Source organism: Mugil cephalus, chromosome 1 (genome assembly GCF_022458985.1).
Source record: "Mugil cephalus isolate CIBA_MC_2020 chromosome 1, CIBA_Mcephalus_1.1, whole genome shotgun sequence".
Taxonomy (NCBI): Eukaryota; Metazoa; Chordata; class Actinopteri; order Mugiliformes; family Mugilidae; genus Mugil; species Mugil cephalus.
In genome coordinates, this window is record NC_061770.1 from 44,638,316 (window position 1) to 44,665,877 (window position 27,562).

The following is a 27,562-nucleotide window of genomic DNA, read 5'->3' on the forward strand; positions in this document are numbered from 1 at the left end:
ATCGAAGCCACATCTGTCCCCAATCATTTGAAGTAAGATGTGAAAATTGTTTATTCAGGCGTCCAGCAGTGTGAACACATATGTCCAAAACACAAATGTCGGAGCATCTCGGGCACATTCACACCCGTACACAGTCAGACGCTGTTTCTCCTAATGTGACAAGCTACAAAGTCTGCTGGGAACAAAAATAATAATAAAAAAACAAAAATCTAAAAATAACACAATTTAAGAAATTCCACCTTCCAAGTTTTAGGAAATGTATGTAAGTGTGATCAGCAATCCTGTTCGGTCAGCAGGGGCCCTAAAAATAGACTGAATAAACAAATCAGTGTTTTCCCAACCTTTCCTCCTCCCCCCCATCTATCCCCCGATCTCTCACTAACCTTCACTATAGTAATTATTATCACTGTTAATGAATTATTAATTGTTTTGTATATGTCTGTTGGTTTTATTTTATTATCATTATTACTTTCTTTTTTTAATACTTATTAATGGAAGCATAGTTTTACTTCATATGTTTTTTATATATCGTTACTATAATATAAATAACAATGTAATAATTATTAATATTCCTGTATTATTGTATTAACTGGTAAACATACAAATTATGACAGGTCTCACACGCGCACACACACACACACACACACAAATACACATTGGTCATATCTTCTTTGTTGTTCATATCAGTATTGTATGTACTGTATTTGAAAAATAAATTTAAAAAAAAGTGTGATCAGCAAAATGTAATTTTAATTCCTCCTGAACCCTTCGTTCTAATCATGGACAAATTACTGAACTTATCACTTCAAGTGGTTTTGGAAGAAGAAAGGTGTAAAATATTCAGTTACTTCCACATCATCACTGGTAGCACTCCAGGTACTATCAGTGATGATGTCTCCAAGTCCGTCACTACACATACATCTTGGTAATTTTAAGTGCTTTCATAAACATTTATAGACCCCTTCATGGCCTACGTCACTGTGACGTCAAGACTTTAGTTGGAGGCAAAACATAGTGAAGCTCGGTGTGAACACAATCACTGTCAACCGTGAAAATGTCGCCTTGCTGTATTTTTGGGGGGCAAACCCGAAACAAGTTTTATCACATAGCAGCCACTGCCAGTAGTAGAGAACTTTGGTTTGGCTTTGGCTATTAAAAGAAAGGACTGGAGTGACGCAATCAACAACACGCACACACTTCTTATCAGCTGATCAGATAAGAATGTAATGCATCATCAGTTTCAGCCTGGATAACACCAAGGGTTAGAATAAATCGTGACTGAAATTACGTTCAGTTGAGCATTACTTAGGGGGATTCCTGTTACATGTCGATGCTAATGCTAACGGTGAGCTAACGCAAGTCACCGTGCGTGTTTCAGGGGGTGTCCAAGCATGAGCTGCATTTACTACGTTACCCTCCACATTGGTTCCACTTACGTCTTGCAATATATTCATTAGAGAGGCTTCACTTGAAAAAAAAGGCAAGTCGATATAACAACAAACAAAACAACCACCCCCCACCCACACAAACCCCCGCCTAAGCCCCCTCCCACCCATGAAGACCAGTGATCCATAAGCCTCAGACCTCAGACATTAGGTTAAAAATATCAGTCCAAATATCATATGGACTGAAGAGACTTCTTTTTTTTTTTTTGTTCATGTTGTTTTTGTTTTACTTCTAAATCAAACAGGTTATTTTACCTAAGAAGAGATGTTTAAAGAGAAATATTTTAATTTAGATATTTTAATCAGGACAAGAGGGTTCTGAGGAAACGGGGCAACGTTTTCCCTGTTTTACAGGTTTAAACCTGTGGTGGTTTCTCCTGATTTCCCCTGTTTACAGCCACACAGACCACACCCATTCTGTCCATGTAATTTATTTACTTTGTCTTAAATATAGAGTATATGTTTTTTTTAGTTTTTTTTTTAAATCCACACTTGATATTACAAAAATACTGTCTGTGAGAAAGCGTAGTAACTTTATGTGCAAAAAGAGAAGTCTAAAGTCACAATGAAGATACTCCAGTGTGTCAATTTTCTGTCTTATGTGTCCTGGTTACCTTCTCATCACCAGGGGTTTAATTACTGCTGAGCGAACCGCGGAGGTGCCTCTTGGGGGGCTGAGACGGAGAGACGAGGAAGGGCAGAATCAGGTGAGGCGGAGCGGAAAGCAGGGGAGGTTAGCCGGCGAGTCGAGCTCAGACACGCAGCTACAGAGTATCAAGAAGGAAGGAGACTTCCTGGGTGAGATCTGTATCAACATGAGAAGATGAGCGTGAAAGGGTGTGAAGGAAAGTACCTGGGCTGGAGTGGGAGGCTCTGATCAAAGGAGTGTGCTTCAGGTTAAGTGTCTCTCTTATCTGCTTCTGTGTGTGTAATGATGGACCTCTGCCAGATTCTCTATGTGCAATTACTCTCTACAAGAGCCTCATTTACTGGCTTCAACAGGCCCATTGTTTTTACTGTAATACTTATTGCTTATTCTTTCAGCGAACTGCATGCTTGTTTTTGCATGAATGTGTAGCTTACTCACGAAAGAAAAGATTTCTGTATGTCGCCATGGACCAATTCAATGGAGATCCCATCTGCTAAGCAACAGTCCCCCCGTGAGCGAGCGCGGGTTACCTGGTACTTGTCGCATGAGAGAAACAAAAGACTAGTGTCAGTGAAGCAAAAATAAACCTGATGCTTTATCTCATGAATCACAGACCATCAACAGACACAACCGTTGATGTTTATTTTGATTGGAGCTCGTGTTTTGTTTCTATGCAGCAACAAGTTAGCGTAGCCTAAAAACTGGAACAGCAAAACAGCTAGTTGTGCGCTTCATCTGTGGCCCTTTAGCCGTGAGTCCCAGAAAGTACCCAAAACTTTTTGTAACTTCACTCAAAGAAGTAAAACAACTGCTATGGGAAAGGCACACTAGACCAACATCAAAGAACAACCAGCAACAAAGCTCCAACGCTTCACGAAACCCAAGATTTTACACTTGAACAAACCAAACGCAAAGACCACCGGTGTCCTGATCACGTCTGAATAAACGCTTCAGAGCTACTGTTAGCTCAGAAGCAAGGAAGAGCTGGACCACAGTACATTCTTTATAGATGATTGTAGTGAAAGCATTTGTGTCTCTGGATGTACAGCCAATCAGAGAGATCTCCACTTGCTGGACTTGCTAAAAAGTCAGCATCTGGGGTTTGACAAGTGCTAATGGTGAGAGACGCACTAGTAAAGCTAAGAGCAGAGACAAGGCCGGAGCAGGACAACAGCTGGCAGCTGGCTTGTTGTGTCATGGCCCTTATTGTTCTCTGCGGTCTAGAGACCCGGAAAACTAAAATTAATCTGCTGACTCATGAAAAAGTGACATTCTAGTAGAAGACTGTAATTGTGAAATTCCCCAGTTTGGGATGAATAAAGCATCTGTCTATGTACAAATATCACTGCAACAAGAGGAGTTATTGAGGGGTCCAAACATTCCCACAAAACTTAATTTCAACTGGAAACTAATTAATTAGCTATTTTCATGCATATTGAAGAACTGGGTGAGTTGATCAATTAGCAATTATTAGCTTTTGTGCAGATAAGTAGATCTTGTTGCTTTTAAAGACAGCCAGGATTTCAGGGAAAAGAGTGGCCTCTATGTTCTCATTAACTCAACTACCAGTAAGAGATAAAAAAAAAAAATCCCCCAAGTCTTATCTTTTCATTTTAATAGATCTGTTAACACTTGACGTGTGAATCACTGATGTTCATGAAGGAAAAACTTTAGCCAACAAGCTGAACTGTTTGCATTTCTTCAAAGTTCCTTCGAATTAAAGTGGCATCCAGCCATCTACAGTGACACATCCGTAAAAAACCAGAAACTCCTTTTAAAACAGCATGGTGAAAATCAAAGCATTCCCCCTAAAACCAGTGTACTCTTCCTTTCTTAATCTCTTGTATCCTACTGAAACACTGGAAAGCCCAGAAAGCCGCCAAACCGACACCAACGTCACATAATGCTTCCTTAAATCGGTGACGCGACCCATTTAGAAGTCTGAAAGGAGGAAAAACGGACGTGCTCACACGCGCATGAACTCTGTGACTTATTACTTCTTTTCTTGTGTTTTTACTCCCTCACTTCCTGAACTCGGCCAGTGTGTATGTGCACTCCAGCACACACAGCACAGAGCGGAGGGGATTGCGTGTTGGGGGCCGGTTGCAGGGGGGGTAGACGGTGAATATCTGAGTGGTTAAATGGATGAATGCTATGACGCATGAGCTGCGGAATCTGTTCATAAAAGTTAGAGGAGACAAAGCAGCATCCATGGGAGAGCAGATCCTTTGCACTTAGAAGCAATTCAAGCCTCTGTAGTTTTTCTTTTTTTAATCCTGAAGCTTATTTCTCTTTACAGATTAACCAGCCTGTCTTAAAGTTTCCTTCGCAACATGCTGCCTGCTCACAATTCCAGCCGGCCTCCAACAATGATAGGGGATGTTGTCCCGGCTCCCCAGCAGAGGGACCAGGCTGCGGCAACACCCGGCCCTGGGGAGCCCATGGACGTGGAGTGTCCCATCTGCTACCAGGAGTACAACCAGTACAACAAATGCCCCAGGATGCTGCAGTGCCTCCACGTGTTTTGCACTGAGTGCCTCCAGAGGATCCAGCTCTGCCCCCACGACCCCTCAGACCCCCACAGCCCACGCGCCATTCCCTGCCCCCTCTGTCGCCATTTGACCCCGCTGGAAACAGGGGGCGCCCTCTCTTTACCCTGCAACTCCCTCATCCTGGCCAGGCTGCCCCCCATGGCCTTCCGCCTGCCCGTGACCATGGCCGCGCGCCTGGCCACGGTCACCCAGAGAGTGGTGCTCTCCCTGGACGGCAACAGCAGGGACGCCCGCTTCATCATCCTGCCCACCGTCAGCCTGCGGGTGCAGCAGATGCACCCGGACAGGCCGTACGGCGCGGCGCCGGGTCTGGTCGGCGAGGAGGAGGTCATGCAGCAGAGCAAGAAGACGCTGTTTTGCGTGCAGCTGCTGGCCATCATCTTCTGGGTGGTGTTTGTGATCATCTGCATGGTCGGAGTGATGTTTGGACCACATTTCTTGAACAGGAAATTTTAATCTGAATTGATCACATCTTGATATAAGGTCATGGCACATCCTGCAAGGAAAGCACTGTGAAAGTGAAGTAGCAGACAAATAGTTTTCCAATTATATTTTTATGGAGGTTGTGATCACTGTTGTTGTTATTCACCCCGTAGTTAGGTGTGTGCTTTAATGTACTAGAGAGAAAACCAGTCCTTGTTGTACTGCATATTTGCGGCTATTTAATCCGCGATAGATTGATGAAGAGCGCCCTCTAGTGGTTCACATAGAAACTGATGAAATACACACATCTGTAATATTTATTTGTTTTATTTGCAGTTTTTCCTGTGTGACCATTTAATAAATAGAATAAAGCACATTTACATCATGTCAGGTGTCTGTATATTTAGAAAACCACTGAGAAGTTAAAAGTGCACGTGTATCTGAGAGTTTATATGTATTTATTGCACCAGTGTGTATCAATTTCTGTCTTTTCTTTGAAACATACAATGCAACAACTGACTAAACCGAAGACAGAAACCTTTTTGCAGAATTGAATCTATTTCGTCTCGGATCAATTCACCCACCCTTGTCCTGTTACATCTCATCTGTGCCTCTGGATACTTAACACAATTTCCCTGATAAGCAATGTGATTTCCTTATTCTAGATGCTCTTTATTGGATAAGGAAGGCCATTAACTCATCCAAATTAATGGCATCCTATGTGAATAATAGCTTTTTGGAAGGCTGCGATGATGAGTCTGGCATCAGGCCAGGATAAATAATTTACTCGCTATAATGGTGGTGATTAACAGTGTAATGATGATAAGCAATCGTAGGCGTTTCCTTTGTTTGTGTTTTACTTATATGCCATCGGGCTGTGTATTTGTTCTCGTTAATTGTGTTGCATTAATGTATTTATCCACGTTCATGTGTTCAAGTGTTCAGATCAGATACAGAATTAAACTCAAGACAAGTTGACTGATAAATAAACACAAGGGCATGAATTTAAAGTTGATGCACTCATTGACTGTTTGACTTTTCTATGTGATGTTAGAGGAGTCGTGGTCAAAACTATTTTGTGGATCCTTTAAAGGAACTTATTTGTAGCAGCGATGATAAAGGTGATAATGAAGAACCTGCCTTGAGGCTTTAATTCTTTTAAGACTAAAGGTAACGTTCTCTAAACACCATTGACGTAATTGATGTATTTTGCTTGCTAAAGGATCAGGTTTCAGTTTATTCATCCATAAAATTATAGATATTATAATGTTCCCAGCCTAAGCAAAGCAAATGCTAATTAAATAACATTATATAAGAACAATTAAACACATGCATATAAAACTATATACTATACTGTTTGCTTAAGTTTCAGTTTATTCCTCTATAGACAAAATAAATGATAGTGATATTAAATGCTAATTAATAACATAATAGGTAAAACCGCTAGTTCAAAAGAAACATTCAAACAAAATCACAAAACCATATTTAAAGACAAATGGACAAAACTCGCCTCAATACGTCATTGTATTTTAGATCATTTATCCATGAAATCACAGACGTCATAGTGTTAACATAGAAAATACAGTCTTTTTAACAAAAGGATTAGAAATGAATCTGTCTTAAAGCGGTTTAAAAGAAACAAAAGCACCTAAAACCAGGAGGTGTGTCACTGTGAATTTAAAGATGTATGCACAAAACTTTAAGCTTTAAGTCTTTAAGTCTTTCAAAATGTCCCATGACAAATGTATTTAGTTTGTGATATCACTGTGTTGGCGAAAAGTCAAAGTCTCGTGTTATCCATCAATAAACTAGCATATATCGTTAGCTTGATAGCATTGATGCTAGTATTTGACTTACTATTACAATATCAACAAAAATACCAATGTGCTTTTTATTTTATTTATTTATTTATTTTGTGGCTATACTATACTATACTATACTATTTTTTTGTGGCTATATTAAAAAATAAAAAGCGAATTGATAAAAATGAAAAATATAAGCATGTCTTAAGAAGAGAGAGACACTTAATTGGGCAAAAAACTTTTATTTAAAATAAATAAAAATATTTTTTTTAACAGATACAAAAGAATTCAAACATACGAAAGGTTGAGGTGTATAAATGTGTTCGTGTACAACAAATCACATACTTTCCCTGACTTTTATGTATTTATTTATTTATTTCTGTGACATTAAGGATCTTGGGATCCTGCCTGGAGAGAGGAGAGGACGTAACAAAGAAGGGGGGGTACGTCCTTACGTCACACGCCGCGTTGGCTCGCGACAAGTGGTGAAAAAAGTTTCTGCTAGACCCCCTCCCCTGTATGTTTTTGTTGGGGGAAAAGTTGTTGGTAGTTAGGTCGTGTGAATGTAGCGTGTCCCGTCGTTTTTTTTTTCTTTTTTCGCCCCCTCGGAAAACTTGCGGGGGGAATGCGAGTTTTAATCTCCGCCAAGTCCGAGACCGAGCTTCCGAACCGGGGTTTCTGCCGCTTCACGTCCTCCGTCTCGGGCTGAAAAAAAAAAAACCCTCGGTGGCCACCATCACCATCGTAGTTTCACCTCGGCCGTGGTCTCGTTAGCCACCGAGCTAGCTCTGCAGCTAAGCTCACCAGCCCCGACAGACCCAACGCTACCTCGCCTCCTCCTCTCGGTTTCTCTCGGGAACTTCCAGGTTTGGGAACGATTGAAGGGGAAAGAAAAAGAAAAAAAGAAACGCGGAGATGGCGGAAACCAAAATAATTTATCACATCGACGAAGAGGAGACGCCGTATTTGGTGAAGATACCCATTGCTGCCGAGAATATAACTTTGCTGGATTTTAAACAGGTCTTGAACAAGCCAAACTACAAATTCTTCTTCAAGTCTATGGACCAGGACTTCGGGTGAGCTGCACTGATTTTTTCCTTTTCTTCTTCTCCTTTAGCACAGGAGAGTGAACTGCTTGCACGCAGAGTAAGACCATGTAAAAGTTGAGAAAACACTTAAAAAGTAACCTAAACAAGACAAAAGTTGGACAGTTTTTCTTTTTACAGTGTAGGTATTTTCTAATTGGTTGAGCGGTAACTTGGTTAAAGCGTGATTAGCTTCATAAAACGCCAACTTTAATAACCATATTTTGCGTGTAATCCAAGCTTGTGACCGGTCGTGGTGTTTTTTCTTTCTTTCTTTCTCTTTTTTTTTTTTTGCCTCAAGGAAAAGTACAGAGGGATTAAACGTGCACAAAAAACCAGCCGAGCCAGGTCGCCATTCAGGCAGCACATCCTTAATCAGAAGAGTTATAATGATTAGTGCTTCTATAAATACTGAGGGGACATTTCTTAGAAAACATCATCATTACAATGGGAGGCATTCCCTGACCCCGCTGCTTTTCTTTGCCCTAATCCCCATCCATCCCTCCCTCCCTCCTTCCCTCCCTCCTTCAGTCCATCATCTGGTGAAATCCTCGCCTTTTTCTTTCTTTCAGGGCCGGAGCCCCGGGTTTTGTCTCCCCTCTTTAACACTTCGGCCTGCCAGCCATCCTTTCAATCCCCCCCCCCCCCCCGGCTTCCTCCTCCCTTCCTCTCCCCCCTTTTCTCCCGACCCTCCAGAAAGAGCTGTCTCTTCTCCCCTATCAATTAATCTTTTTTTTTTTTCCTGCGTGGCTGCAGTGCATTTTCCTGCAGAGGAATGCATGTTTGTGGTTTATTCACCCGGCGAGACCCTCGGGGCTCCTCTTAAATCGCATTGTAGTCTTGGATGGGAATTGAGGTCGAGCCGTTCGCTCGTTGGATGGCACCGATCGGGAGACGGTGCCGAGGAGGCATCGGTGTCGGGGCCCCGGCGGTGGCACGACACGGCTTTTCGTTGGAGCTGCAGATGATTTGAATATTAATAGCAGAAGGGATGCGTCTTTGAGGAAACGTGCAGTAGGAGGATTTTCAAAAAAAGGCGCAACATCTGGTGTTGGGGAGTTGAAACGATTAGTTGAGTAATCTCAGAATCAGATTTGCTTTTATTGCCAAGTACACTCACTTGCCAGTTACACCAGTGAAAACAAATGCACTCGCAACACAACAGTCCTGCTCTGGATCGCAGCCTCGTGAAGGTTGAGATATTTAGCATTTAACGTAACAAAGTGAGCTGTTAATTCAACTCTAATTTCCCTCTGCAGGCTGCTATTTGTACCATTTAAATGTACTGACACACTTTTTTATTATTATTATTGTTTTGACAAACCCATTTTAGTGCATGTGCAAGGCTAAATATCAAAAACACTTTATTCAATCCAGTTTAACAGCACCACGATGATCATACTGTCAAATCCCCACTTTTCTGATGCCTTCAGGAACATCCGTGAAGATGAGATTTAAAGCAGGACTTTTACGTTGAAGTGCATTTGTTTTCACTGTCGTACCTAATGTTTAGAGAACGATGCACATCAGTGATTTGTCTCGGTGTTTGTTTGGTGCATCTCAACAGCAGTTTAGTAAGAAGATATCGTGTCCGTACATTAACACTGTCATCACATGGATTGTTGTTGGTATTTACCCGGTAATAATACACCGCTACTGCCACGGCCTCTTCAGTGTCCACGGTGTTTGAACTAGACACTAGACTAGACAGTTTCCATTTTAATATCAGATATCACGAGAAACTGTTTCAGATTTCTTTAACAAGTCTTTTATGGCCACAAACTAGATATTACAAACTTGACAACGCTGGGAATAATTGCATTAGTTTTAGCTCCATGTACCTAATAAAGTGCACGTGCACCTAATAACTGTGAAAAGCTATTCTCTGCAGTTGTTATGCACACAGTTAGCTCATTAGAGCCCCCCCCCCCCCTCCTTTTTAACAGCCTAACAGTCTCCATCAATTATTTTAACTCGGCTAGACTTACCCCAACCTCCAGTGTCATTTCCAAACTAGCTGTCAAATTAAGAGCTTGTCCCCGTGTAACCGGACACCGCATGACTACGTTTAGACCTCTTGTGGTTTTAAGCGAGCGCACACAGTGTGTTTTTTTTTTTTTTTTAAGACAGAAAAGCTTCATCTCGAAACGAGCCGCCCGCTCTCACGGAGCGTATTGCAAAGGGAAAAAAAAAAAAAAAAAAACCTAAGTGAAATTTTTTGCCGTCTGGCTTCACACTCTCTCATTTGAATATCTCCAACTGAGTTCAGATGAAAAAATTTCAAACATAGCTCTGAGTCAGCTGTCCAATCAAAGCAGGGACGTTGTGTCCCCCCCCACTCCCTCCAACTCCGACCCAAGAGAGGCCCGTGTGTAATAGTGTGTGTTTTCATTTGCCCTGGTACGAGGCCAGCTGTCGACCAGAGCTCTGTGTGTGGCGGAGGGAGACGGGAGATCCACGGAGGAGAGGCAGGGCCAGGCCAGGGCTGGTGCTGGGAAACTGGGGCTGGACGGAGGCCATTTGCTGGGTGTCTGGGGTGTCTGCTGGGAGAAGAAAGGGGGGGAAAAACAATAGGATGGTGTTCACTCAGGAGTCACTGGATATTCTGCTGCGTACACATGCTCGTAGAGACGTTTTGGGAGCTGTTTCTGCAAGATTAATCGTTAGAAAAGCGATGCCGTGTTGAGTGTGTGGGATTTAAGGGCGACAAGGGACTAGAACAATGGAAGTATAGCGGGTTAGCTTATAGGTTTTAGTAAATCCGACAGGGCTCCGCATATTTCAGGGTCGTTTGTGCATTGTGCGAGGCATCCTCGAGTGTGTGCGTGTGTATTGACTCTTGACTGTGGTCACTTGTTTGTTTGGAGAGCGGAGGAATGAGGACGATTACGGCCGTCGCATCTGTTCACGTGCTGCGCGGACGCACTTCCTCGCGGATAAACAGTCGGATCGGAAGAAGGAAAAGCTTGTTTGCTGACAGCCGGCGGCCGCGTACGGGCCGCTCTCGAAAGCTAAGGCTTCCTGTTATAGATCCCCACCAGTGCCCACAACAATCTGGCCGTGTGCTAACACTCGCCCACAAAACCAGCTCTCAACAGCTGCTTACAAAAGCCCAGCGGAGCCTGACCAAGTCTCACACACATAAGAGGAGGCATGTTGGCAGATGGAGCTGGAAAGAGAAAACTTTTCAAGAAGTTGGAGCAGTCAAGTGTCCGCTATGTAGTGCTTGTGTCTGGCCTCGAAAGCCGGTGTGTTAATGTAGCGACGGGCCGCTGAGAGGGGGGGAAGCCGAGTGTTTACCTTTCTGACAAACATGGGAGACGAGCGAAGAACTGCCAGGGCGGATGCGTCGTCTTTAAAGAGCCCCGGCCATGTGGCTTGCTAATGTGAAGTAGCTGTTGTTATGTATATTGGATTTGCGTGCATGTTTAGTTGACCCGGTTGTGTAATTTGCAAGGAGGCACAAAAGCAATAAGAGTGTGTGTGTTTTAGCTCATTGCTGCGACAGAAAGAATTCCGTAGCGTCTGAGACTCGCCGGGGGGGAAGTGAACTAGTCCTGTTTGTTGTTGCTGCGCTGATTCACGGCTTCGTGTGGCCTGGGTGGTAATTTGGTAACAAGTACAGAAATCCCAGTGAAATCCCGGTGATGTAGGTTGTGAATTTGCTTTTTGATGAAGGCAAACTGAACCTGAAGGATTGAATTGTTCCTTTGTAATCGTCAGGGAAACCTCTTACAACAGAGACTGGGATTGAAGGATAAGATTTTCCTCTTTGACTAATGGCTGTGACGCACCGAGCCGTTGGGGAGTCGGTTAGCATGTGTTAACTTAATTTTGGCACCGTGTCCCCACACCGTCGTCCCTAGCGGAGAACCGCACAACAGGTTTTTAGCCAGTTCTGATCAGAGAGAGACGTCTGTCTTTAAACTTAGCAAAATCAGGACTAGAAGAGAAATGGAAGTGATAAAATAAACCGAGTGGCTTTGGTTTTCTTTTCTTCTCATCTGACCGGTCAAATATACAAATATATCTACAGCAGGATAATCTAAAACATATAAACTGATCTAACTCAAGTTAGGACGGTAGTGATGGGCATCGAGAACCGATTCTTTAAAAGAACTGGTTCCAATTCATCGATATCATTAATTCAATTCAGTTTTATTTGTGTAGCGTCAATAACAATACAAATTATCTCATGACACTTTACAAAGACTGGCCTGAAACCTCCAGAGCAACCCTGAAGGCAACGAAGGCAAGAAAAAACTCCCTTTTACCAGGAAGAAACCTTGAGCAGAACCCAGTTCATTGGAACCCATCTGTCGAATCCTAATCCTAAGGTCAGACGGACAGAAACGAAGAGCAAGAGAAACAAGATAAACAAACTTCTGTCAAAGATACATGGGACTGAAGGAAACAAGTCGAATCTAATAATACAACACATAGCTGATGATCTTATGTGACAGAGAGTGTAAGAGGATTCATGGGCAGGTTGGAGAATTGGTTTGGCGTGAATAACTGAAGACTGGTCCATGAGGTCGGCAACAACAGATGAAGCTTGTAGCTCCACAGGTCAAATATACAGCAGGCCAGGCCAGAGACAAGCAAGATGGAGTCACAGCAGTTAATAATAGAAAATAAGTTATAAGAGATCAGCCTTCATTCTTATCCATTCCTCTGATTATTTTTGTGTCGATTCTTTCCGTCCCAGTCCAGAAGGAGGCTGTAATTCACCTGTAAGTTGTTTGCCAAGCGCCATAAAACGAAAGAAAAAGAAGAATCATCTTTATGTCGAAGACGTCACTCGCATCCCGTGAGGACAGTGAAGACACAATGGCAGAGAGATTGAAACGGTCCAGAGTTTGGCTTCACGTCTCTAAAAGGGACTGTAACAGCGCAACGTGCAATTTATGCAGCACCATCATTTCAAACACGGGTGGCGACACCTCCAACATGATGAAGTGTTTGTCGACGACGCATGGCATTAAATACCGAGAGTGTTTATCCCTGGTCATGAAGCGCAGCTGCCGCTAAGTCTCAGCGGAGCAGCGCTAGTGAGGATCCAGTGACCAATTTCTTATTTGTTGACTCTTATCTTAAACTTTTATCTCTTGTTTAGAAACTTAATACAATTTCACTTGTTTACTCGAACGCTTTACCTAAACCAAATATTCACAGGAGGAATCGTTAATGTCAATATCAATAAAATCCTATCGATGCTCCTGTTGGTGTCTTAGCTAGTGCTAGCTGTTCTGGTTTCCCCTTTTAAATAACTACTATAAACTACTGCCACCTTATTTTCTCTCACACATGCACAGACAGTTATGTGCCAGCTGGCTGGTTGGGTGTAGTCTTGGCGGTGTGTTCAAGTGCAAGAGTTTGGCAACATCGCAGTCGGCCTTCATTGTCGGTTGATGTCTGTTTGGGCCTGAACAGGTGATTAAAAATAGTTTCCTCAGCTTGATTAGGCAATAAGAAGATGACTCTGTTGTTTAATTCACTGGAATAACCAAAACGAACCAAGTGTTTCATCTATTTTTTTAAAGCAATTACAGAAAACAAACACGCTGTTTCTCAGTTGCTTTACTTCAGGTTCACTTCCATTGTTTCGTCTGTACCCACGAGCCTAAATAGGCGACGCGTTACTGAACAACCTTGCCCCCAATGTCAGTTTACTTTCCAGTGAAATCAATTTTAAATCCGTCAGGTATTTGCAGCTGTTGTATTGATGTAATGTTAGCTCATCAGCAGCGTCGAGTGGAGTGACCACCGACCGATCTGCCTGGTAACACATCTAAAAGAAATGTGGCAGCAGAGCAAGAACCTGTCAAAGCATATTTTGGTAATATTTTAGAGTTAAGCCTCCCATTTGATTTATTTCACCCGTGTTGTTGTTACAGCCTCGTATATTGCATATAATGTGCGAGCAATGTAAACTATTTAATTCCCCGGGACGTCTTTCTTTAAAGTCGCGGTGTACGTTTCAGCGCTCATTCCTCCACCGCGCACATGCCACATGCCACCGCTCTGTGATGTTATGAAAGCGGAACAGTTTATACGTCCTGAACCTCACTCCGCCTCTTTGTTTTTCAGCGTGGTGAAAGAAGAGATTTCCGACGAAAGCGCCAAGTTGCCATGTTTCAACGGCCGAGTGGTGTCATGGGTAAGAAATATTAAATCTGCTGCATCTGTCGTAAAAATTGAAGTCGGGGATTTTTCTGCTGACCAATGTTCTGAATCCACAAATGACCTAATTTTAATAATTTCCTCAAAAGTCGGTCGGTATTATCAATCACAGGGTTTGTTTTTTTTAAACCTCTTTTCCTGTGCGCCGCTCCAGACCTACAGCAGACTCATAATCCTCCCTAATGAAGTAATTCGATTTTGGATTTTCACTCCGTTGCACGTTCAATCTGCAAATCTGGTTTAGACTTGTTTCTTCGGCGACTGTTTGGATTAAAATATCTGCGCAGACGAGAGCGGGAAACCTGAACCAGACTGCTCAGCCAGGTTAAACAGCAGATGTGTGAGAAAAATATTCTCGGGGCGTCATCGGCCGGCTGACTCACTGCAGCCAGTAAAACTAAAAGTTCACGTCAGGCTTCTCTAAATGTCACATATCACAGATTTACTTTTTAGAGGAACTGTTTTGTTCTTTCTGTCGTGACATTTAAACGACGTTCTCCGAGAGAACCACATGGACACACGTCTCTGTCTTTCCTCAGATCGAGTCCAGACAGACACATGATGATGTTGATCCATTTCTTCCCCTTTTACTGATTGAGTTCTGAGGAGACCATTGCCAATGATTTCTGTAACATCGATCCAGCTTGGAAACAACTGCTTTTTGCAGGCGACCAATTCTTAAAATAGTAGCGTAAATGGAAAAACAAAAAGCACCACAGTTTATTGGGTACGTCTGTCCAATGCATTTTAACCGTTTCGCCGTAAAATCGATTTTTATGACGTTAATTGAGTCGTGTGTTTGAACACTGAGCTCATAATTTGAAGTTGTATTGGTCTTCAGTGTTGTTCAAAGGCCTTAATAATATTCTGCCCTCACTCGTATATGTACATAAATAGATTGCGACGGTTTACAACATCTCTGATATATTAGCTTCCAGTTTATTAGGGACACTAAAACTAATGTAGTCAAATATAACAGTCCTGCAGTGAAACCCTTCCCTTCATAGCGGTAATAAGTTTTTGCATCTTATGGAAAGTTGTTGGTGTTGAATTAAACTGGTGTGAATGTATTAAACTGGGACCTAAGTGATCTAACCTGAGGCCTTTAGCTGCAACTACAGGTTGATGGTTACACTTGAACAAACCAGTCAGTGATATGAACCAACCTGATGTCACAAATCAAATCATCACACCAATGACTCACAGACGTGAATATGTTTCATGTTTCTTTCAGCTGTTTATTCTTAAACTCTGCGACAACGTAGCTGCTTCCTCCCTTGTTGTGTTAACATCACCAGTTAAAACTAAGCAGTAATAAAATAGCAGCACTGTCCTGTTGAAAGGCAGCGGTTGGTGCTGGCGTACCTAATAAAGTGGCCTTATCTCGCACGTTGCCAGCGTTTGTTACAGGTTATTGCTTTAGGAAGAGGCGAGCGAAGCCGTTTGAGAGTCACTGATTCTGCACTGATGTGATAGAAATCAAAGCTTTCCCTTTCGCTGAGTGAAGCTTGTTAGCGGCTTCAGGACGTTCAGTCAGTAAGTAGACTTTTCCTACTTTCCATTCCTCCAGAGGAAGGTCCGGTTGTTGTGCTCCACCCAGCAGGTTGCGTTTGAATGGAGACAAAACACCAGGACTTGGCCCAGATAAGCAGGTTTGAGAGCGAAGCATCTGTTAAGTGCATAAGAAGGAAAGGAGGCATTAAAGAGCGAGGGAACAAAGCTGGGAGACCGGAGGGACTGATATGTGATCCGCGCGCCAGGACGGATGGAGGGATCCCAGAAGACGAGTGTTTCGCGGGCTCGTAGCCATTAGCGGGGAGTGACTCGGTGAAGAGAGCGAACGTCAGTCTCCACAGGCTCCATTTGGTTGAATCACTCTGACGGAGAAAGCAGAGCTTGTTCATAAGAGCTCGGCGAATGCGTCGATGTGAAAACGTGCGCGTGGACATTCCCCGTTTGACGTTAAGCTGCCTGGATTTTAATCTTTCCACCATTAAAACACATTCGTTCCGTTCTGTTTTTAGTTTTCGTGCCCCACGTAACTGGATGCTCGGTGGCATTCATCCTAATTGTTGATGTGCGTTACCTCTCTCCCTCTGTGTGTGTGTGTGTGTGTGTGGGCACTTTTGTTGCACAATGAAGAGAGACAGGTTAAGTGTGGGATAGCGTTTCAGTTTGCCCTTGAGACGTCCACGTGAAAAGAGCACAGTGTTTGTGTGTCAAAGTAATTGACATCTTACCCGCTTTTTCCTCCCTCTACCCTGCACCTCCCTTCATTCCTCGTCTTTTCTCACCCTCTCTTCTCTCTGCTCCCTTTCAATTTGTGTTACACTTGTTTTGTGCCAGTTTCCCTCAACACATTCTTCCATCTCAGCCTTTAGCCTCTGATCTTGTTTTGTCTCTAAATGCTTTTATCTCCCTTTCATCAGCTGGTATCTTCAGACACTCCAGCAGCAGAGCCTCCAGTGGCAGTGGTCCCCCCTGTGGAAACCCCTCCCCAGCCCTCGCCCCCTCCACCGCCCCTGCCGCCGCCACCCGCGGAGAGGACCGGGGGCATCGGGGACTCCAGGCCGCCCTCCTTCCAGTAAGCACGGCGCACACACACACACGCTCGTTTGAAGCATTCGCTGTGTACGACAACGCTCACATCAACCTGTCATACCTTAAACCTCACCCTGAGTCTTTCATAGCTTCAATGTAGCGTCTGTATAATTTTCAGATTATTTCTCACTCCTGGTATCAAGTTCCTGCAAGAACGGCTACAGCGAGTTCTCTGTAGCTCATTTGAAACCGATACGAGCCGGGGCCGCCCTTCTTACTAACATCACCGGCTCTGGGAAAAGCTCACTGCGCACACATCAGAGTTTAAAACGTCCTTACACTCAGCTGGAATACTTGGTATCAATTTATATATCTTTGTTGCTTTGTTTTATATTAACTGTGTTAAACACCAACTCAATATCTAAGAGTTTGATGTTTTGCCAAATGATTTTAAATATATTTATACCTGAAGTCACTGTAGGTCTATTTTGGCCAGACAGGCTCAGCTCAGCTCAAGATCCTTAATGTTTTATCCGATACCGGTGCCGAACCGATATCGATATTGCAATATATCGCGATTCTTCCGATACAGTATCGATTTTGAAAGTCTTAATATCGATTTTTATTGTGGCACCTCCACCACCACTTTTTCTGTGGTTTGTTTTATGACTCAATTTGTCCAATGAGTTATCACTGTCATCTGATGTGCATTTATACAACTTGTTATTTTAATCTACATTTAAAATTTCTCAGTGAACTATGTAGAATATTGCGATAATGTATCGTATCGTGACTCAAGTATCGTGATACGTGAAGCCCTTTCCAATGCCCACCTCTAGTAAACATACAAACTGTCCAAAAACGGTGCCTTTTCATATTTTAAGGCATTTTGATGAGCTGAAAGAGACATAAAAATAAAAATAAATAACTGAAGTGTCGTCTGAAGACTCTCTGGGTTTGTCTCAAGTAGCAAAATCTATTATTTCCCTCAATAGCGCCCATGTTATTCTATTAAAATGTGAGGAAGCATTACGGTAATTTGAATGTTGCCTGTTGTGTCCAAAATAAACCAAGTGTCTATAATTATACCGGCTTTATTTTAGCGTTGCTCCCAGAAACTCAAGAATGATGTTGTCTGGAGCGGCCTGTGTTTGGTTAAGGGGTCGAATGGAGTTCACACCCATCAGTGCATCCTCCCATTACGGCTGCAGCGCGCTCATTCATTTCATTGCGTCTGGACGTCTTCCTCGGCTTCGGGAGCCTGATGGTTTTCGAATCCAGTTTCAAATTAAACATTTTCTCCTTAACGTCCCTGCATGCGCGTGGTTTTCAGTCGGTAGAGGATTAATCGCGATGGTTATTTCTTTCCAAGGCACCGTATTGCTCATGATGGAAAAGTTAAACTAATTCCTCAAGCTGCAGGGTCTTCTAGGTTGACTGATTGAGGTCATGGTTTGTACCCAGCTGTGGATGTGACTGGGTCTCCAAATAAATTTCACCACATGAGAGAGAAAAATGTGACCACATGACATATTAGCTTGTTAATGGGAGGACGTACAGGCCAAGATGCAACCGGTTCCAGTTTTTATGATGTAGTTTCTTCTCATTATAATTCATTGACTGAACAGTGTTTCTGCAAACGGCTGCAAGTCAACATTGTACGTGACATTGTACGTGCAAGATCTTTTTTTTTTTATTGCAGCATTCGTGTTTTGTAACAAGTAATCCATGAAACACCAGTAAGAGTGTTCACTGTGTGCAGTTTTTTGAACGCGCTAAGCTGGAAGTGCCCAGGCAGGTCCGAGATTGCTTCAGTTTGTGTTTTACACCGTTACAGTTAAGCTCAGGCTACTTATCTTTCCTCCTTGTCTTGATCTTCACTGTAATAATATAAGACTGTGCCAGTGCGACGCTGTATCTGCCAATGGGTCCTTTGTTACCGGATCCTGACGTCGGATGAAGAGTGAAGTGCAGCCGCAAGAGACGAGAGTTTTAGTGTTTCTGGATTCGCTGTAATATGATCACGGCGTCTTCTAATCTGGCGTCAAGGCCTTTATTAAAGTGATGGCTAAGTGGATCATCTAATGGGGCCTTAGTGGTTGGAGAAGACTCAAAGGTTTGGATCTGATGGAGACAAACAGCGTGTGGACGGAGTGAATCAGCAGAGCTTTTCCCTGTGACATCCACGGTCTGACGTGCCTTTGAACACGACACACATCCCCCCCCAAACTGCTCCCTGGTTGATCTTTCTGGTTGTGATTAAATGTAGGGAGCACATTTACGTCGCATTAAGACATAAGGCAAGAAAAACCGGTCAAAACTGAACAACCGCTCTGTGGATAACAGGAGTCGTTCAGATCCAAAGACCGTGAACGTGCCAATATAGGCTGAGCCTGATGGAGATGAGCTTAACAGGCGAATGACTAGGATATGGAAATGCAAACATGTCATTTAGACAAAGAGAAGTTTTCCTTTCATTTGTAAAATCTCAGTAAATCTTCTGCTCACAGTTAGGCTGGTTAGTCCACATCCAGACAAAACCAAAGCAAACAAGAGTCATTTTAAGTCATGTATAGAAGCTATGCATTGACGTCACCGGGGCCACGCCCCCCTGAGCGGCAAAAACATGGTGAAATGTAGCGGTAAATACAGCGAGACCGGGAATAATGTGGATTATCAGATCAAATTAAGGACAACTGGACTCGACGATGATCCACACGAACTACTGAACAACAATTGGTCAACAAACATTGACATGTGGCCAGAAATCCATTCTGATTTCTGATTTTAGCGCCGGCACATACTAAACATACTGTAGTATACTAAAGTAAGACCCTTTGGTACTTTATACAACACTGCTCCAACGACTTTGTACTATCTTACCCCCTTCAGTTATAATAAATGCAGATAAATAAAAGATGCTAAAGCTAAGAGCTTTACTGATTAGCAGCGTTAGCCATATAATACTGTAGCGTGTGACTGGACGTTAAAAGGATGATGAGGAGTGATCACATATATTCCATTTATTGTCTTTGTTATTTATTGTTGGAACTGAAATGGTTATTGTCGGTCATAACCACGCCAAAACAACAACATCCACAAACTAATCTGACAGCCCAGAACGTAACTTAGGAAGTGACTAAAGGTTTGACTCCATCAAAAAAATACAGCATAAATTAATATTACCTGACGCTAAATGTGAACCACAACACTAAGTCTCTGTGCCTGGATTCTAGTTGTTTCTTCTAATGCAGCGATCCATTTACTTCTTTTCACTGATTTCCCCGACTGCTATTCAAATCTGTTGGTGCATCTGTTGGCTCTTCACCCTTTTTTTGTTTTGTTTTACAGTTTAGAGGCTTTTAAAGCCAATGATCCGACTATTGTGTCTAATCTCCATGTTCAACTGTCGCTTTCTGCCGTAAACACAGAGACTTCAGTTACTGTGATGTCATGTACATTTCCTCTATATGCCCTTAAAAGGCTCCTTAATTTATAAACGTCTAAATTATTGCAAAAAAGTCTGTTTAAATTGAATGTTCAACTTCCTTCGTGCTTCAATCTCATCTTTAATTCTGCTCCTTTTTTTGTTTCTTTTTTGTTTTTTTTGCAGTCCCAATGCTACAGGCAGCGTGGAGACATTGGACGACCAGACTGAAACAGAGTCCGTAGTTTCCTTCAGGAGAGAGCGTCCTCGTCACAGAGAGACCATGGAGCAGCACGGTGAGAAACGGCCGACGACGGCGCGAAGGAAAACAGTCTTTCTATCAAGATTTGGCACGAGCTCCCTCCTCACTGAAAACCAGATGATATAATCTGGGAATGCTGAGGAATGTTTGTCGTCTATAGGTTTTAAAAAAAAAAAAAAAAAAAAAAAGTGTAAACAGGAGCAAACATGTTTTAAGGTTTTCTCCCCGCGTGGTGTTTCAGGGCCTCGCGTGAACGGGCAGAGCCGCCTGGAGCGCCACCTGGCAGGTTACGAGAGCTCCAGCACGGTGATGAGCAGCGAGTTAGAAACCACCAGCTTCTGTGACTCCGAGGACGACGACACCATGAGCAGGTGAGAAGTGGGTGAAAGGACGGTTTCTTCATCGAGCCCGATGCACGTTTGTAAACCGTATTCGTCTCTCGCCGCCTTTTGCAGGTTCAGCAGCGCGACGGAGCAGAGCACGGCCTCGAGGCTCCTTAAACGACACCGCAGACGGAGGAAACAACGCCCTCCGCGTCTGGAGAGGGCACGTACCCACTTCTTCTGCCTCATCTCACCCTTTCCCATGGTTGTGTAGTTTCTCATGGTTTAATTGTGTTGTCTTCATCCTCAGGCCTCCTCCTTCAGCAGCGTGACAGATTCCACCATGTCCCTGAACATCATCACCGTCACTCTCAACATGGGTCCGTGCTCACACGACGCGCTTTTTTTCTTCGCCATCCTCAGTGTTTAAAATGACGTTCTCCCGTTTCCTCCCCGCAACAGAGAAGTACAACTTCCTGGGCATCAGCATCGTGGGCCAGAGCAACGAGAGGGGGGATGGAGGCATCTACATCGGCTCCATCATGAAGGGCGGAGCCGTGGCTGCAGATGGGCGCATTGAGCCCGGCGACATGCTGCTGCAGGTGAGGAGGGATGAAGCCTTAATCCCGAGCAAAAGGGTTCGCTCTAGTTAATTGCTATTTGGATGAAAGAATTCCTCTGTGTGGGTTTCACGGCTCTTAAAAAGTGTTTTTTAGTGCGGTTTCAAATGCACGATTATTATTTTTTTACTGTTCTAGAAAAAGCCCGTCATTATGAAATTACCTGCCGTTTTCTGCTCGAAGTGACCGTGAATGAGTTTCTGTTTATCTTTTGATCGACTCTTGTGCGTCGTCGCTCTTGAAGGTGAACGACATTAACTTTGAGAACATGAGCAACGACGACGCGGTGAGGGTGCTGAGAGAGATCGTGCACAAGCCGGGGTGAGTTGCTTGTTTTCTGGTGCTTGTGTTTTGTAGACGAGCGGTAAAACGCACTGACTCCTTTCCGCTCCCGTTGTTTTCCAGACCTATCATCCTCACAGTGGCTAAATGCTGGGACCCCTCTCCTCAAGGCTACTTCACTCTCCCTCGCAGTAAGCCCCGCCCCCCACCCACCGACACAGCTGCTCCTTCATGTGGTTCATCTCGATAACGGTTTCCACATCTGTTCGCTTTAGATGAACCGATCCGACCCATCGACCCGGCGGCGTGGGTCAGCCACTCCGTGGCGATGACGGGGGCTTACCCCCCCTACCCGGGCAGCTCCTCCCTCAGCACCATCACCTCCTCCTCCTCCGTCACCGAGACCGAACGTGAGAGTCTTTGTCATTCGGAATCGTCTCGCTTTCCGCTCGCTGTAATTCACCTCCGCTGCTTTATTCTCAGCTCTTTCATACAGCTTCAGTCTCCTAATGACATCGGCGGAGGGAGGGGGGGGGTCGTCTTTCACATCTGTTTTTCTGCTTTTGTCGCCGCCGCTGCTACATGATGAATGACGTCTGCTGCTCTCTAGCTTTTGATCTCCTCGTCAGAGTTACTGTTTTTGACCCACTTCTCTTTCTCGTGTCACTCTTTCGCCCATTCCTCTTTCTCCCCAGCCTTTCTAAAATGCTCTCCCGCCTCTCCAGGTTTCGACGACTTTAACTTATCGCTGCACTCCGACATGGCGTCGGTCGCCAAGGCCATGGCCTCGCCGGAGTCGGGCCTGGAAGTGAGGGACCGCATGTGGCTGAAAATCACCATCCCCAACGCTTTCCTCGGTGAGACACAATGCGGGGAGAGAGGAAAAAAAAAAAAGTTCATTTTATGAACTTTCTGCGCCGCCCTTGGTCTTTACAGGGCGGCCATTATGTTCGCAGAATTAAAACCGTGTGACTTGTGGGAGGGGGGGGGGGAGAAAACAAAGTACAAACTTGAATGCCTGTTTTGAATGAAAACATGTGTTAAATTGGAGTCACCTGCAACTGAATCACAAGGAATACTTAGGGGAACTACAACGCTTTATTCAATTTCAGATTTCTTATTTTCTGACGCGCTAAAAATACAACTCATGTCATCGTGTGTGTCTGAACTCATCTTGAAGCTCTTAAATATGCTTCGGCTTTGTTATTAAATTCTTGATGAGTCCACTTGGCTTTTAGTGTTAGCTGTGTGCGGTGCATTTGATGAATGTGAGGCTTTTGTTTCCCTCGGCTGCTGTCATGTAATGGTAAAATGCACCCGGTGGTGTTGAGATGCAGTGTTTCTCAACAGCAAAACAACTTTCTCGTGATGTCTGTGAAACGGGAGCCAGGGCTGCGGTTAATAATAGTCTGACTCAACCTTCGAGTGGGTGACGATACATATTCAGAGGCAGAAGAAAGTTAATTCCAGGACAAATAAGACGCCGGTTAAATAATTGCTGACTTGTAACCGCACGTTCAGCGATGGCGCGAGACTCCCAGCATGCAGCAGAGCGTTGCCGTCTAAAGCCCACAACTAACAAATAACTCATCTGTCTTGTAAACACTGAGCTTAGAGTATGTCGGACAAATTCCTCCATGACGTTGTTGACGCAAACGGTGCTGTGTAACGTTTATAATCCAGGGAAAATGTGACGTGGTTGAAACCTACGAGTTAAAACTCAGATTTCTTTTTACACTGGAGACGTTTTGGGAAGTATTAAGACGTCATCAGCAAAACTCCAGGTTGAAGGTCAGTTACATTAGACGTGACTCCTCACAAACAAGCACACAGTGACACCTAGCAGGCCGAGGGCTGACATTACAATGATACAGATTTCAAATGGGATAAACCATAGGTCTTCAACAGGGGGTCCGCGACCCCTAGTGGACAGGCAGAGGTACTGCATGAGGGGGGTCGTAAAATCTTTGATTGATTAGACATTTTTCTTTTAATTTCTAATAATTTCTTTAAAAGCACATTAACATGAATCCAACATATTTCAGTAAAGAGGTAAATGGAGGCAGAAGAAGAGTTTAATATAGAACAAATAGTAGGTAGGGGGTCCCTACTTAATCTCTCCATCAGTTTTTGGTGCCTGAAAACCAGTGAAGACTCCACAGTTTATCATCATGATACAACAGCTCATGCTAATATTTTGTGCTGCAAGTTGCCTCAGGCTTTAACTTAATGTTGAATGAAAAAAAATCATATTTCTACAGGATCTATATGACCTTGCCAGGTCATGCATCTCTATTTTGACTTGTTTTTTGTTTTTTTTTGTTTTTTTATTTTATCATGCGTACTGGGCTGAACATTTCTGCCCTGACTAATCCTCCTTGTCGCCCGTCTCACAGGATCGGACGTGGTGGAGTGGTTGTTCCACCACATCGAAGGGTTCCAGGACCGCCGCGAAGCCAGGAAGTACGCCAGCAACCTGCTGAAGGCCGGCTTCATTCGACACACCGTCAACAAAATCACTTTCTCCGAACAGTGCTACTACGTGTTCGGAGACCTGAGCGACTGTGAGAACTGTGAGTTGCTGGGGGAAGAAAAGGCTGACTTCCATCAGACCGCTGAATATAGTTAATTTCATTTTGCGCACGGGGCCTCGGTGGACAGTCTTGCGGTTGTATGGTCAAACATGTGACAGTGGATTTATAGAAGGGTTCCTTTGATGATCTGCCATCTATAAACTTCTTTAAAATCTTCTAAAAGCGGAAAAAATCGACTCCCTGTCCACAAGCTGCAGCAGCTATTACTGGTTTAGTCAGATTTTCCAGCTTTATAATTCATGCAAAACATTTTATTTAAAAAGTATGATCCATTTAGACGTTGTCCCCTTTTACTTTTTTATGGACTCATGGTAAATATGTTTACTACACATCACCAACAAGAAGTAGTTTTCTCATTCTTCCTCCTGTCTCCTTCCCAGACATGGCCAACCTGTCCCTGAATGACAACGACGGCTCCAGCGGGGCCTCAGACCAGGACACCCTGGCCCCGCTGCCTCTCCCCGGAGCCTCCCCGTGGCCCATGATGCACACCTTCCCCTATCAGCCTTACCCTACGCACCCCTACTCCAGCCAGCCGCCTCCGTACCACGAGCTCACCAGCTACAGCTACGCCCCCGGCAGCACTGGCAGCCAGCACAGCGAAGGTGAGCACAGATCGTGGCTTCCTCATACCACGTTACAAGTCAGCAACCTCAGTGGAGGTTGACCTCCACAGTCACTGTTTTCCATTTCTGTATTAATCTAAGAAAAAAACTGTTAATGAAGTGTTGATGTAGGTTGAGAGGGAGCGATTATTCAGCTGTTTTTTATATGGATCCTGTGGCTGTGGCATCATTATTAATAATAACAGACACTATGCATTGTGGGAATCGTATTGTTGAGTGTGTTAGAGCCTCATTAGAGGTAAAAAGGACAGGAGGTTTTGGTTGCTGAGGTTCTTCCTCTTGTCTAACGGTGAATGCAGACTACTGCCACCTGCTGGTGTGAGGAGTTATGTCCTTGCAGGCAGATGCAGAATGTGCACCATGTCTGCCGACACTTGACCATTACACCATCAGTGGTCTGTAAGGCTTGTGTTGCAAGTACGACTTTCTGGTTCATACACAGACAACTTGATGAGATGTCAGTCGGCCTTTGTTGCCTGTAGTTGTTTGATGTCGGTTTGGTGTGTGTGTAACTTCAAACAAGCAGTAAGCTACTGTGGATCTGGAAAACTATCAGTAGTACTTGATTTCTTTAATTAAAAGGATGTAATGCAGCAACAGTTTTAGAGTAAAGGTTTTTCTATAATAGGATTTTAGCAGAATTAGCAACAGTTTATGACACACATAACTGTAAAGGGAAGTGCAGTGTATTTGAATTGCAGCTACACACTGACGTCAAACTGAGCTGTGGGACTGGTTTGCTTCAGGCCCTTTAACGTCGTTTGACTTTTAAGCTCAGGCGTCCGTGCTTCGTCCGTTGCATCACCTTCTCCTCTTCCCGTCCGCAGGGAGCCGGAGCAGCGGATCGACGAGGAGCGAGGGCGAGCGACGCCGCAGCAGCAAAGGCCCCGGCAGCACCGTGGGCGGGGGGGGGGAGAAGTCCCCCTCCGGCGGAGGCGGAGAAGGCGGCGGAGGCGGCGGCGGCGCCGACTCGCGCTCGGGCAGCGGGAGCGAATCGGAGTACTCCACCCGGAGCAGCCTGAGGCGCGGCCACGGCTCGGCCGCCCCCAGCGAGCACAGCCACGCCTCGTCCCAGCGCTCCCACCACCACCGCATACCCCAGCCCCCCCACATGTCCCCCTACCCGCCGGGCATCCTGCCTTACAACCCCATGATGGTGATGATGGTGCCCCAGCACCCGCACCCGGCCATGGCGACCGCTCACGCCCTCCCCCACGCACAGCAGCTACCGACGGCCCCCATGCACCCGGCGTTACCCCCGCCCCCCTCCTCCACTCCGGGCGGCCCCCCCGGCGCCCCGCCCACCCGCGACCTGGGCTCCGTACCTCCAGAGCTGACGGCCTCTCGCCAGTCGTTCCACCTGGCCATGGGCAACCCCAGCGAGTTCTTCGTGGACGTCATGTAGTTTTACTGTCCCGGCGTCGAGCGACCAGTCATGTGAAGTTAGCGTACGGTTCCCGCTTGTTTTTGACGAGGATCTGGTGGTGGCTTGTTGACCTCACGAGTGCCCTATTGGATTGAGGGCGCTCGTTAGAAAATTTGGTGAAACAGGGTTTAAAAAAAACGACAAAGAACATGAGGCAAAAATTAGCTGACGTGCGATACGATCTGACCAGATGTGTCTAGCTTCTCTTTTTACAAGTCCAACAGTGTATTCAGCTCTTAACCCAGAGAGGCTGGTTCCTTCACGCAGTACATTTAGACTTCCTGTCAGAGCTGCTCAGCACTCTGCTTTTATAAAACAGTATCATAGAAGGGGGACGCACCTTCCCAAATCTGCCACTGATCTCAGAGCTGCCCATCCAGGCGCCACACAGACCACAGTATAAGACTAGAGGGTGCCACCGTGTACTTGAAAAAGGATCCAATCCTGCATAAATGTCTGCCAGATTTATCGGAGTTTATCGAGTGCCTTACTCTTATTTTCTATTTTTTAGAGACGTTTTAACACTCCAGGTACATGAATTTTGTTCCAGCATTGTTTGACAATGAACTTCTCTGTACATATATATCTACTACTCCTATGTAAATGCAACACTACACAACAGCAAGCTCTAATGTGAAAAGCAAATCGGTCCAAAATAAAAAAAAAAAAAGAGAAAATGTCAGGGGAACTTGTGTTTAGTAATCACTGTCTAGGCCTAGTCATCAAATAACTCTTGTTGGTGAGGAGTACCACGGTTGTCAGTACGGGACTGAAAAGGCTCCATGGTACTAAAATATGCTGAGAGCGGTACTTTTTGATTACATGTAGCGTACATCTCAACTGTGATCCGAACGCCCCGGCTCCTCACGCTTATTTTTATGTTACTGACTCGCATTATTCACCCGTTTCATTTTTTTATTTTGTATGAGTGACTATATTAAATCATGTGTAACCCAAATATTAAGGTGCTAAATGAAGAGTCAACATTTTCAGAGAAGAATGACATCGCCAGTGTCACATGTTTGATTTCATATTGCCACCTTTGCTTGTGTATTTGAGAATAAATTTGCTACTTAATTACTGTTAAGACGTCATTATTTTACTTATTAGAGGAGTTTAAAAGGGCGTGAACTTCCTCATGCAACAGAAACATTTGTCCTCGACGCTCTACGGCTCAGAATTGAATAGTGAAGCGGACATATTGCACACTGTCATGATACGCTCAAGATATCTAAACTTATCAAACACATTGAGTTTGAGGTTTTTTTTTAGACTGGTTCATGTAGGATAATGGCCTTTACCTGCTCCGTAACATACACTGT

The 27,562-nt window shown here is 44.3% G+C and overlaps 2 protein-coding genes across 3 annotated transcripts; both read left to right on the top strand.

The window, feature by feature from the left end:
- The first annotated feature begins 2,169 nt into the window (after positions 1 to 2,169).
- si:ch73-335l21.2 (RING finger domain-containing protein) lies at positions 2,170 to 6,079 on the top strand. Its single transcript, XM_047604662.1, has 2 exons — positions 2,170 to 2,341; positions 4,394 to 6,079. The coding sequence occupies exon 2, from the start codon at positions 4,428 to 4,430 to the stop codon at positions 5,100 to 5,102; it is 675 nt and encodes a 224-aa protein (XP_047460618.1). The 5' UTR covers positions 2,170 to 2,341; positions 4,394 to 4,427; the 3' UTR covers positions 5,103 to 6,079.
- A 1,260-nt stretch (positions 6,080 to 7,339) lies between these two features.
- Positions 7,340 to 27,322, top strand: dvl2 (dishevelled segment polarity protein 2). 2 transcript variants are annotated; one of them, XM_047571822.1, is made up of 15 exons: positions 7,340 to 7,947; positions 14,047 to 14,116; positions 16,569 to 16,723; positions 20,294 to 20,403; positions 20,611 to 20,740; positions 20,825 to 20,915; positions 21,003 to 21,072; positions 21,155 to 21,294; positions 21,557 to 21,633; positions 21,718 to 21,785; positions 21,870 to 22,004; positions 22,290 to 22,451; positions 23,991 to 24,167; positions 24,569 to 24,793; positions 25,642 to 27,322. In XM_047571822.1, the coding sequence occupies exons 1-15, from the start codon at positions 7,787 to 7,789 to the stop codon at positions 26,217 to 26,219; spliced, it is 2,349 nt and encodes a 782-aa protein (XP_047427778.1). In that variant the 5' UTR covers positions 7,340 to 7,786; the 3' UTR covers positions 26,220 to 27,322. The 2 variants fall into 2 exon arrangements, with proteins under 2 accessions (XP_047427778.1, XP_047427786.1); XM_047571830.1 differs by having other exon boundaries at positions 7,341 to 7,947; positions 22,320 to 22,451.
- The last annotated feature ends 240 nt before the right edge of the window (positions 27,323 to 27,562 follow it).